The following is a 12,847-nucleotide window of genomic DNA, read 5'->3' as shown; positions in this document are numbered from 1 at the left end:
TTAATTTTATTTTATGGAAGAATAAAATGGGAGTGAATCAGAACATATTTGGCTGGAAGAGTGAAAAATGACATCTGCAACCAGTAATCAAAAACTTCTGGCCTACTATTACAAGACATACAAAGACATACACAAACTCAGTGATTTAGATTATTACCATGTAATGCAGGTTTTTAAGGATTTCTTGAGGAAGGAAAGCTAAACAGTTGAATGTTTTCTTAGCATTACTGAATAACGACGCTTGTCATTAATCTGCTCTAAATATTTATGGTCTAAATCAATTATTGTATAGTGTTATTTATGTCTGTACTTTTGAGACTCACAAACAGCTAGAACCAGACTCTTTGTGTGTGAACACACTTGGCCAATAAACTGATTCTGATTCTAATTCTAAAAACTAACTGTAAAAACTACCTTATTAACAACCATGATAAATGTATATCTTGTTAATGAACATTTATAAAGTATTTAAGCTACTTAGCTGATCTAAGCTACAAACCCACATAAACTTGTAACACAACCTCATTAGCTAAAAGTCTTTTAGCCTATTTACACGTCTCGTTCTGCAATTAAACACGTTTTTCTGAAGTCGTGTATGTTAAATTGACCGAATTGTGAGGCATAAACTCAAAACGACTGGAAACGAATCCGTTATCAGTAGCTCGAGACTGTGAGACTCCCCTAAAGGGCGATGGCAAGACAAATATAGGTCACATCAAACCCGGACAAACGCTCGAGCTCGAGCACATCAATCCCGGACAAACGCTCGCGCTGAGGAAAAACTCATAGCTAAATTTACAAACTTAAAACATGACTGAAACCTAATTCCAAGTATCCAGGGCAAACTAACGGATGAATCTACTGAAGTTAGGGTTTAGTTTGCATCACGGACAAGCCCTTTAACTGGTTTAGGCGGTCTGTCTCTTTCTGGCGCGAGCCAATAATAAACAAATAAAGAAAATTATTTCACGCGACTACAAAATAAGCATCATTTCCTCAACCCATGCAGCAACCCCACTAAATGAAATAAAACGAAAATATACAATGCACGAAAGATAACAGAAGATTACTGATCTGAAGACCAATCAGCATAACGTTACTTGATCAGTCAGTGTAGACAAACTGGTTCTGTACCCACAAAGCACACGAACAAACAGCCAAGCCTGAAACCCATTTCAGCTTTGCATTATGCACGGTGTAAAAAATATAGAAAGCATTGTTTGAAAAGCTCCAATCACGTCCCCGAAACAATAGACGTGCTCCGGTACCTCGGGACGCAGCTCGGAGAGGATCGGTCGATCTCCCACGTCGCAAAAAGGTTCATAGGAACAGGAACAGGACCTGAAGAGCCCGAGGCTGCAGCTCCGGTCATGACTCCGGGGGACGCGAGCCCGACCCCCGGTGCGAGACCACCGACACCGACGCCTCCCGTGCCTGGATTCATGAAGGCGGCCCGGACCCCTCCTCTCTCTATGGCCGCCGCCATCATCGCCTCTCCCGGCTCGCAGCTCGAGCTATCTCCGGTCTCTCTCTGTCTCCCTCACTCAGGGATCTCTTAGCTGTCTCACGCTCGCTTTCTAGCCCCCTTGTTGAAGAATCATCTCGGACACGGATCCACACTGATTATCTTCGCCGACAGTCAGAGGCGGAGCTTTATTCAAGAGAAAAATGTGAAGGATTTTTTTAGTCGTGGCCGCTAGGGGGAGCCACTGACGTTCATTGAAGACCATGTGTTCTCAGACCTGGTCCTGAAGGAACTCTTCTAACACACCCAGTAACACACTCTATCATGACCTGTCACTGGCTTGACATGATGTGAGTCATATCAATTACAGAAACAGCTAAATATGCAGTTTGGGATTAAATGAGGTCAAATGGAGTATTCTTTTGCTGGCAAAAAAAAACATTGAAAGGGACACACCTACTGTAGAGGAACAAAGCAGAATAGAAATGTACTGTATAATACTTTAGCAGCTTTATTATTTAAAAAAAAAACAAAAAAACAAAAAAAAAAAACAAGTTAAACGTTGGGATACAGATGCAGGGTTCGCAGTTTGAAACCTGATGATCAGGCTGCAGTCAGCGTGAAGTTTCTGTGTAAGTTCTTAATGTGTTTTTTCTAAAGTAGGTGGACTGGCTGTGCTAAATTGTCCCTTGGAGTATGTGAATGTCTGTGTGTCTGTATGTGTGTGTGTGCGCAGCCAGTGATAGAATAACATCCAGAAACAGCAGCTTATCCTATGATAATGATAACTGATACAGGAACTGAAACAGTGTTCTGCCAGACACAGGAACAGTGTCTTTCCCCAGACAATCACCCTGTTTAACAACTCACCATAATTATATTCCCTGCTTCATATCTACAAGTACTGCATTATCAGAAGTGTCAGTCATCACATCATCCGTATATGTTACACACACTACTGCTGCTGTATATTGCACAAAACAAAATATTACACAATATTGTTATTTGCATTACCATGCACTTCTCACACTTTATGTACATAACTGATCTGTCATATATTCTGTATTCATATTTAATACTCGTACTGTCTATACTGTATCACATCGTCTATATTGTCTCGTATAGTCTGTATTGTCTTGTCTTGTATAGTATGGTGTTATTTATGTCTGTACAAACAGCTGGAACCAAATTCCTTGTGTGTGTCAACACACTTGGCCAATAAATCTGATTCTGATTCTGACAATTAATAAGGCAGGGAGGAAACCTAACAGTGAAATGATTATCTACCAACACAACCGTACACGTCTTTTAAAGAAGATTATTTTCTACATTTAAGGATAAAATAATAAATATTAATTCAACAAGGAATATCATTCGACAACAGAAAAGGTACAGAAACAGGCCTGCACTTTCCATTTCATTTACACATAAAGATTTTTTAAATATTTACATTAAAATTCAACCAAAATCTCTCATCAAAACACCAAACCCCTTCCCTAGTAAAATAGGCACAATAACATATGCAATACCACTTTGTTGTCATGTGTTCAGTTTTAATTTAGCTAGGTTTCTCAGCTCCCAGTCCCTCGAGTGCAAAGTAAATATATCTTTGCTCAAAAAACTGGGGCAAAAACCTCAGCAGAAACCATTTTCACACTTCCTCCAGTTTCACAAAACACTTTTAAACACACCTTTGTAGTTTAAATTGAACAATAGGCTTGTAATACTGTGCAATAGACGATTTTCATCATCATTTATTACACTGACACTGAACATTCTTAGATGAAATAATTTAGTATAGTCATATATATGTATATGTCAGGTATGTGTAAGGGTTATATCATATGTTGTATATTGGTAACCATGTTATCTGTTAAATTAGTACGGTGAGTTGAATGAGTGTTAAGTACGGTGTTTCTGATCACAATATTTTGTTAGGAAGCACCACCTTGTGTCCATATGAGGCCTTGCCTGGTGGAATTAAAGCACAGGATTTATTGTCTCTCATTGAGGCCTATAGTGTGAAACCAGGTGTCTGTTTCCTTGCTGAACACCAGTAATACTTTAACACCAACCAGTAGCTGTTGAGTTGAAGATTCAGCCAAATACAGAGTTTGTAACACTTTTTATAAAAGTAAAAATGTAGAAATATGAGCAGGTAAGATTATATAAAATGCATGTATCTTATGCATGATTATAAATATAAAATGTTGATATTACAATGTAAATCTCAGCTCACATGTAATTTGCTTTTTATAAAAGCATCTGCCAATTGAATAAATGTAAATGCAACAAATAAACAAAGAACCAGCCCATTGTCTCTACAGTGACACAGAATAAAATGACTGAAAAAATATCTACAGATTCTGCAAAGACGTAGATGTAGTGAGTTATAGGTGACTTTTAATACTGTTGGTTGAATGCTAAGATTATGAACACTTCTCTGAATTTTAATTGGCCATAGTAGAAGGAATGTGTTGCACCACTAGAATATCATCATTTCATGAATATGTACAAGAAAAGAGACATTGTGCTTCTCTTGACCTGTGTAATTGTTATTCCACAGCACTTTCTCTAACATGCAGAGACCTGTGTAATCCTTTCACCTCCTGCTGGGCTCAATCAAAACCTGCACCTACAGGAAAAACAAGCATGAGCCCTTTGAGAAACCTGTTTATTAGGAATAGAGCCTGAATATTCCTTTGGTTATTCCTTACTTACCATCAAACGGCAACACAGGACTCATTTTTTACGTTTTCCTCAGAAGAAATATCCCCCTTCACCCAGAAAAAAACATTATTACTGTCCATACTTTATTGTCTACATAGACAAAATCACATACGATCGTGTTTTCATAAAGATTCATAAGTAAGTTCAAGCTTTCTTTTCCACCTCTTGAGGCAGAATCCAAAGTAAAGGGTGTCAAAGCATCAGACGGGATCCAGCTATATAAATGAAAATTGGAGAAACATCTTCAACTACTTTATGAATTACACGAAGCATCTGCCACTGGTCACATTTGTACATCATAGAGTTACTACTGATCTTCTTACTACTATTGTTTCAATTATTGTTCCTGATATAGTAACCTTGCTGCTTTAAAGAACTATGGTATCTAGATCCATCTTGAAATCGGGTTAATGTCTGTGCTGAGATTTGCACGTTCTTCCTGAGTCCACTCCTACCAACAAAAACGTGCAAGTGGGTTAACTAGCCCTTAGGTGTTGGGTGAGTGTGTTAATGTGTGTGTGCACGGTGCCCAGCAATGGAATGCTGCTCCATTCAGGATGTATTCCCACCCCTTTGTTCCTGGGATAGGCTCACTACCCACCATGACCCTGACCAGGAAAAAGCTTTTACTGAAGAATGAATGACTGAATTCACAAGCTTCTATTCTTCTAGAGCTCTCCTGAAGCATTGAAAATCTAAAATCATTTTAATAATTTACTCAAGATATATATATCATCTATTTAATAAAGGCTTCTAAGATAAAATTGTCATCATATTGTGTTCTAGAGTGTATATTTACACTAGAAATAACTAAATTGCGCATTAATGTATTATTCCTTTTACACTAACTACGGTTAACAACTAAATTAGTTATCCGATCTGTTTACTATTATTCTTACGCCTTTGAACCTTCCTAACGATGTTTATTAGTCTTTTTGCTCTATTTCAGACAGAGACAAGATGGGATGCAAATACAGGTTGTTGTTTTTGTTTTTTGTTGGCTGAGGCAGACAAGCTGAAATGGCAAAGCAACCTCAAAACCATAATGCAGACACAAGACACAAGGTGAGACAATCAAGCAAACAGACTAAACCAGGCAGGGACAGAATTGGAAATCAGTACAAAGCAGAGTCAAAACCAGGCTGTGGGATGTGCAGAGTAAAAGGTCAGTAACGTCACGAGTGAAAAGCAGAAGCAAGACTTTGCAAGTGTTGCATAAAGACTGGGTTATTCATAGATGTGTGTGTGTATGACTGTAAACTAGCTAATAAATAGCCCTCCCCCTGGACAAGCTGTGTGGGGGTTGATTGTGAGGGTTTTTGTGACCTATTCAACCTCTGAGAACCTCTGAGTGCCAGGAACTTGCCCAATGAACAGATGAGGTGTAAGTTTAGCTCCTCGCCAGTTGAGGCTCTAAGTCTCCTGAGTTTTAGTGCATCTTCTGAGTACAATTTCCAGTTCACTCCATCATTCCATGTATATAATTTAGTGCCTTCGGTTTGTCCCACGCTGTTAACCCTGAATAGATTCTGAGGCTTTGTTTCTCCCCTTGGGATTATCCTTTTTGTAGAATAGGTGCACTTTGTAGTGGTGTACTTTGTTGTGTAGTATTAAAGGCTTGGTCAGTGAGTGGAGTACGAATGAGTTCTCTGCCCTTGTGTAATAGTATACTGTTAATGTGATAAATTTAATATTTGTAGAAATTGTAAAAGTCCAGTAATTTAACAACAGGTTTGACATTTTTGGTGGGCCACCATTCTGTGATGGTGTACAAGTAATGAAAATGGTGCACACGTCCATGAAAACCCATTCAGTATATTCCATCTTATATATGAATGCTTTGCTGGCCTATTTAATGATGTATGTATTGTTTAAGGAAGCAGGTGTAAAGTAGGTTAGGATGTAAGATAGATAGATTTCTGGTACTGGGCTAGATCATATCACAGGCAGCTTCAGTGTCTTGTAAAGAAAAAGGTGGAAATAACTGCAGGATATGGCTTGCATGACAGATCATCTACCGTGGCAGGAATGAAGGCTGTATTTGTCCCCTGATTACTCTTCCCTGAGCAAATAACGTCTCGTAACGCTGAATATCTGACAGGCTACTCAGATTGTGTTTTCATAATTTTTTCAACAATGACGCTCCTCTTTCATGGATTAAACTCAGGTATTATTATGCAGAGATGTTTGCAGCAGCCCACACTGAGCGCGTGTGGTAACTAAAAACTGTGTAATGAAACTAATGGAAAGTAGCATTTTTCTTAAGATAGATAAGATATTGTGTATACCGGTGGCATGTACATTTACATTTACATTTACAGCATGTTGCTCTGGATAAGGGCGTCTGACAAATGCTGTAAATGTAAATGTATATTTACAGCATTTGGAAGACGCCCTTATCCAGAGCGACTTACAAAAGTGCTTAAGTCTCTATCATTGAATGCATTAACTCTGGTTCTCTAGGTTACATACTTAAGATACCGTGAGCAATAAAACCCTGTTCAACGTTTTTTTTAATACACACATACAGCAAACAGCTAAGAAAGTGCTAGTTGAAGTGTTTCATTAATAAGTACTGTAGGGCTTAAACCGTCGTTTGAAAATAGCCAGTGACTCAGCTGTCAGGACCCCTAGGGGAAATTCATTCTTAACTTTTACCCTGAGAGATGGTGAGACCAATCGAGCAGTGCTGGTAGCTCTGAGGGTGTGATAAGGGCTTTGAGGTAAGAGGGAGCTGGTCCATTTTTGGCTTTGTATTCAAGCATCAGTGTTTTGAATCCGATGCGTGCAGCTACCAGAAGCCAGTGGAGGGAGCGCAGCAGAAGGGTTGTATGCGAGTACTTAGGCAGGTTGAAAACAATGCAGCTACATTTTGGATCATTTGCAGAGGACGAATTGCGTTCATAGTTTGACCTGCCAGTAGTGCATTGCAGTAGTCCAGTCTTGCGATGACAAAACAATGACTGAACAAGTACCTGAGCAGCCTGTGTGGACAAAAATGGCCGAATACTTCTAATGTTGTAGAAGGACATTTGAGTGTCCATGTTTACCCCAAGGTTGCGAGCTGTGACTGAAGGGCAGATCAGATTGTTATGCAGGGATATTGCAAGATCATGACCTGGGAATGAATCACCTGGGATGATCAGCAGTTCAGTCTTGCTATGATTGAGCTTTAACTGATGAGCCATCATCCATGATGATATGTCTACCAGACATGCTGAGATCCGATCAGAAGCTGTGGTATCTGAGGGTGTGAAAGAGAAGATAAGTTGTGTATCATCAGCATAGCAGTGGCAAGAGAACCCGTGTGAGGAAATAACTTCACCAAGAGGGTGAGTATACAGGGAAAAAAGAAGAGGACCAAGTACTGAGCCCTGTGGAACACCAGTGGAGAGTCTGCATGGAGCAGATGTCCTTCCAGATATGAGCGTCCTTCCAGGTATGAAGCAAACCATTCCCACACCGATCCGCAAATCCCAAGTCACCTGATGGTGGACAAGAAAATCCTGTGGTTGACTGTAGCAAATGCTGCTAAAAGGTTGAGGAACATGAGGATGGATGACAGCTTGGCTGATCTAGCAGCATGTATTTGCTGCTTTAAAGCCAGACTGGTTGGGATCTTGGAGGTTGTTCTGTGAGAGACAGACAGACAGTTGATTATAGACAATGCGTTCAAGAATTTTTAAAAGAAATGAAAGAAGTGATACCAGTCTGTAGTTACTGATGTCTCATGGATTCAGAGCAGGTTTCTTTAGGATGGGAATAACCCTTGCTCTCTTGCACGTAGTAACTCTCACAGTATTGACTAACGCACCTTAAATAAATGCTTGGGTTGGTATATTCCCCAGCAAAGTCTCAATCTCCTTCCCTTTTAAAGTAAATCTGCTTTAGAAGTTCTTATCCTTTGTAATCCTGCTTAAAATAATAATTTTGTGACATCGTGTGATGTTTTTGAGCATTACACTTCAGGAAAAGGAATCAAGTGAGCAGCTGTCACTTGAGACTTTGCCAGGGAACTGTCACGCTCACTATCCGCACCCTGACAGCTGAAAGAGGATGGAATCTAGTAGCTCAGTCACCAGTCTGAGTGAAGGCATGAAGGAGTGAAGTACTCAACAACATCCCAAATATTTTTTGTACCTTTGTGAGCTTTGAAAAACATAACCCAATGACATTGCTAAACTCAAAGAAACCCTTACAAGCAGAAGAAGTACTCCAGGGTTGGACCGGCGTGATTTTACCGGTTTTGGAAAATGTCAACAGGCTCTAAACCTGCACAATTATATTTATTACACTAATGTCACGGTGCAATTAACGGCAAGATATTTTTGATGGAATAAATACAGAGACACTTGCCTGACTTCTGTTTGTCACTTATTTCTCACTTCTTTTAACCTGATGCCCCATGAATTTAGCCAGCAAATGGCCTCTCAGTTTGAAGTGAAGCACTAGTTGATTCTGTGGAATATTGTTATTTTTTTAACTACAAAGTCCAATTATGCCTTTCATCACACATTTACATACTGTTCACAAATGACTTTACCGCACTCCATCTTTATGGTGACGACATTCTCCTCACGGTAGGTCCTCGGTCCTGTACTTGACTGAGAAATAATTAAAACAAAACCAAAAGGCGACAAGTTATTTTCAAAAGCAGAGATGCATTCTGGAACCAGTAGTGATTCATTGCCAGATTCATTGCTCTTACTATCTATATAAATATTTATATATTATCCTCTATCTACTCTTTTGGTAGTTCACAAATCGCTCACAGACATTACATTGATGATTTAAAAAAAACACGGTCAAAGTTACGGTCTCCTACTCTGGAGATTAAGGCACTCTGGTTTTCCTCATCCAGGCCCAGATAAATTCCTGAGGTTGGATGATTTACCTCATGGACTGGAAGAGACAGGGTTCATTTCAGCACTCTTGAGCTCCTGTGGAAGTCCTACTCAACTCACCGCTTGTTGCTGTGTTCCATCTTGCTAGTATTCATTTCAGGTTCATGAGAAATTATATGTTTATCACTGAATTTAGTTCTGCTCCCAGTTATCAGATCTGTACAGTTCTGCTCCTCTTCCTTACAAATCAAAACAAGAGGCATATGTAGTTTCATCAGAGGCTTAGAGATCAGTCTGAGGGAAGGGAAACACTTGTCAGTTTTCAATTGCAGTTAAGCTCATGGGCAGCAGAGGGCTCTAGAACTTTTTATACCACTGCAAAAGTGTATATGTTTACAGGAGCCCTCTTTGTTAGAATCCTCTATTTTAGCACATTGTACAGAAAGTACACTGGTCAGTGCTATTTTGTGCATTTGTCCTGTAGTGTTTTGTATTGTCTATCTTGTCTCACACTGTTTGCACTAGGTTGCGCACCATGCACTTTGTGGGGGAAGTCGTGGCCTAATGGTTCGAGAGTCTGACTCCTAACCCTAAGGTTGGGGGTTCGAGTCTCGGGCCGGCACATTACTTTGGCACATTACTTTACCTTGAGCAAGGCACCGAACCCCCCAATTGCTCCCCGGGCGCCGCAGCATAAATGGCTGCCCACTGCTCTGGGTGTGTGTTCACGGTGTGTGTGTGTTCACTGCTGTGTGTGTGCACTTTGGATGGGTTAAACGCAGAGAACAAATTCTGAGTATGGGTCACCATACTTAGCAGTATGTCACGTCACTTTCACTTTATGTGGCTAGGACAACTTAAAGTCCTTATCTCCATGTTGTTTTATTTATCACCATGGTCCTGGAGAAACTTTGTTTCAAAAAATGCTGGCCAGAGTCACAATGGATCCAGAGTTCCCTGTTGTGGGAACACACTAATTGGGATGAGAGTCCAGTGCAGGACATCATACACACACTCATTTACACATAGGAACAATCTAGTAAAGCCCAAGCTTTTTTTTGTTAGGTGGGATGAAACCAGTGAATTGAGGATGAGGAAGTTGAGGATCAACAAATGGAGCTAAGAGGCGGCGATTCTGCCACCGAACCACAAGCAAGGCTTTTATATTCGTACATGATCACTCAAGAATAGAAAGACAGCTGAATGAGTCTGTAATTATACCATAAGACCCTACACAACAGGACTTTTTTACCTTGGATTGTCAGAAAACAAGTGTTTTCAAAAATAAAACCAGGCCCAAATGCAGGGACAACAAAAAGACAATTTAATAACAAAAAAAGGTAAAATATAGACGATGAAAACATCACGAGAACTAATAAGAAATAACATGGCAAGAACAAACACAGAAAATACCAACTGAGCCAAACTGGAAAGAGACACTATAATGACAGTCAATTAGGAAAAGATGAGTAGCAAAAAGAACACATGACACAAACACATGTCTAAGCAAAGTCCTGATATGGATGTCTCATGTTCAGTTTGTAAATTAAAATTATAATAATAAAATAATTTTAAGGTTCCGTTAAAATGTTAGGCCTATTTTTTGTTACATATCTATCAGGCATGAAATGGATCTAACTAGATTCTTTGTTTTATGCTACAGTGTTCATAAATGCATCTCAATCAGCTCCCTATGTTATGATCAGTATATTGTGAACACCAGTTCAGGCAACAGAAAGAACACTGACTCGCTACATACTGGGACACTGATGATTCAGTTTCTGGTGACGACTACATATGTAAATCTTCACCACAATTCATTTACCAACATCAAGCAGAATGGACATCTTTCTGGCATTATTAATTCATGTTCTTTAAAGTACATTATAAAAATTACTCTTGTTCTGTTCTGTATATATTTGCATTACTATGTTTAATTTAACTTATTGTATTCTATATTTTTATTTTATTTTTATTTTCTATTTTTTTTATTGTAAGTCTTATATTTTCTATATATGTTGCATGTGTGCATGTCTAGCTAGTGGATTTGTTCAAATCATTATAGTCTTTAGACTATAATTATATACAGTCAAGTCAAGTCGATTCAAGTAGATTTTATTGTCATATCAACCATATATAGCTGACGCATTACATAGCGAAATGAAACGACGTTTCTCAAGAACATGATGATATATAGAACAAAAACAGCACTACATAGAACAAGACAGAGCTAAAGACTTAAAGTAAGTTGTCCTTGCCACATAAAGTGCATCTGTGCAACCTAGTGCAAACAGTGTGAGACAAACAATACAAGGCACTACACAAAAACAGTGCTGATGAGTGTACATACTGCATATTGTAAAGTATTAGATCAAATTAAAATATTAATATAGGAATCTGAACAAGAGGGTCCTATTTAAACATATCTACACTTGTACATCAACTACACAATGTAATAGCAGTAGTTTGATGGCGTTATTTAAATGTAGTGTGCAAAACAGCAGTTGGCTTAATGTGCAAAACACATTAGACTACAAAATTCTGCATGGATTACTAAATCTGATATCCCAGCTTCCCAGTTCTGCCCTGTGACAATAGGACTGCCTGTGAAACAGTACCAGCTGTCCGGGAGATCACTCGTCTAAGGCATGATTTGTTTCTAATATGCTGGTTGTTGTAAATTTATGTGTAGAAAAAAGTACAATTGTTCACAATGCAACATACAACTAATTAAGGACAGAACTGTGTAAAATACCTTTAAAGCATTGGTTTGCTAAATGAAGGAACCATCCACTGGGAGCCATTTGTGTCTATTTTGCATTTTTAGTCAAATACTGGACAAATATTGATGCAAAGAATTAGAAGATTATTCCTCTGTTGGTTTTTTTTTTACATCCTCTTTAACTTCCTCTCACTATTTCAATTTGGGGAAACACTATAAGGGCTGTTTCAATTCCTTAGCTTTAGCCAATGTTCAGTTTGTTGGGCAAACCCCTGATACCAGAGGACCAAATGTTCAGAGAGGAAAAAACGAAATAACTGAATTCTTCAAGAAGGACATCGACGAAAGAACACTTCTGGCTGCCACTTGTAGGGTCTTTTCAAAATGAAGTGCTGCTTAATTGCTTCAAAGGGCTCTTTTAAATGGTCATTAATGACTGGGCCAACTGATGGACTCCTCAATATTATACTGAATAGAAAAATTCTGGCAGCAGTTATGAAATTTGTAGATCAAGAATAAATATGAATTGTAGTAATATTACATTCAGTAAAAGCCAACTGTAAGAAGCCAACAAATCTGCACAATGTAGCGTAAACATTTTAGAATAGTTAGCCTATGCTCCTGACATAGGAGGCTGTGGCTCATACAGATTTTATTGGTTTATTTGTCAAAAAGCTGCCTACAAACCAAAACAACTTTTATCAGTTGGTCACAGATTTCTGCATGTATGTAAAATGTATTATTTTGCCTTCATATTTCATTTAATTTATTTAAAATGGCTAATTATGCGAGACATTTATTTTATGTTCATCTCTCCAATCCATTCTACTCTTCTTCAAGGGAGTCAAAATGGTTTCATTAGGGGTTATATGAATGCAGCACCGCCAGTGAGCAGCAGGGGGCAGTCTAACTTCATCCAGTTTAACCACATGGCACTGACCTTCAAGTTTCAATTCGATTTAATGACATGAGTAAAAATGGTTATTATTATGATTATTATTATTATTATTAATAATAATAATAATAATAATAATAATAATAATAATAATAATAATAATAATAATAATAATAATTTATACATTTTCT

The 12,847-nt window shown here is 38.5% G+C and overlaps 1 protein-coding gene across 1 annotated transcript in view; it reads right to left on the bottom strand.

Moving 5' to 3' along the window:
- si:ch211-126j24.1 (phosphofurin acidic cluster sorting protein 2) overlaps positions 1-1,658 on the bottom strand; it is a 67,780-nt gene extending 66,122 nt beyond the window's left edge. The window contains exon 1 of the mRNA XM_060880879.1: positions 1,269-1,658. Coding sequence (XP_060736862.1) covers positions 1,269-1,489 — 221 coding nt within the window. The 5' untranslated portion in view covers positions 1,490-1,658. The remainder of the gene's footprint in view (positions 1-1,268) is intronic.
- Positions 1,659-12,847: the final 11,189 nt, after the last annotated feature.

Source organism: Tachysurus vachellii, chromosome 1 (genome assembly GCF_030014155.1).
Source record: "Tachysurus vachellii isolate PV-2020 chromosome 1, HZAU_Pvac_v1, whole genome shotgun sequence".
Lineage (NCBI taxonomy): Eukaryota > Metazoa > Chordata > Actinopteri > Siluriformes > Bagridae > Tachysurus > Tachysurus vachellii.
The sequence above is the reverse complement of the archived record's forward strand: the minus strand, read 5'-3'. Positions and strand labels throughout refer to the sequence as shown.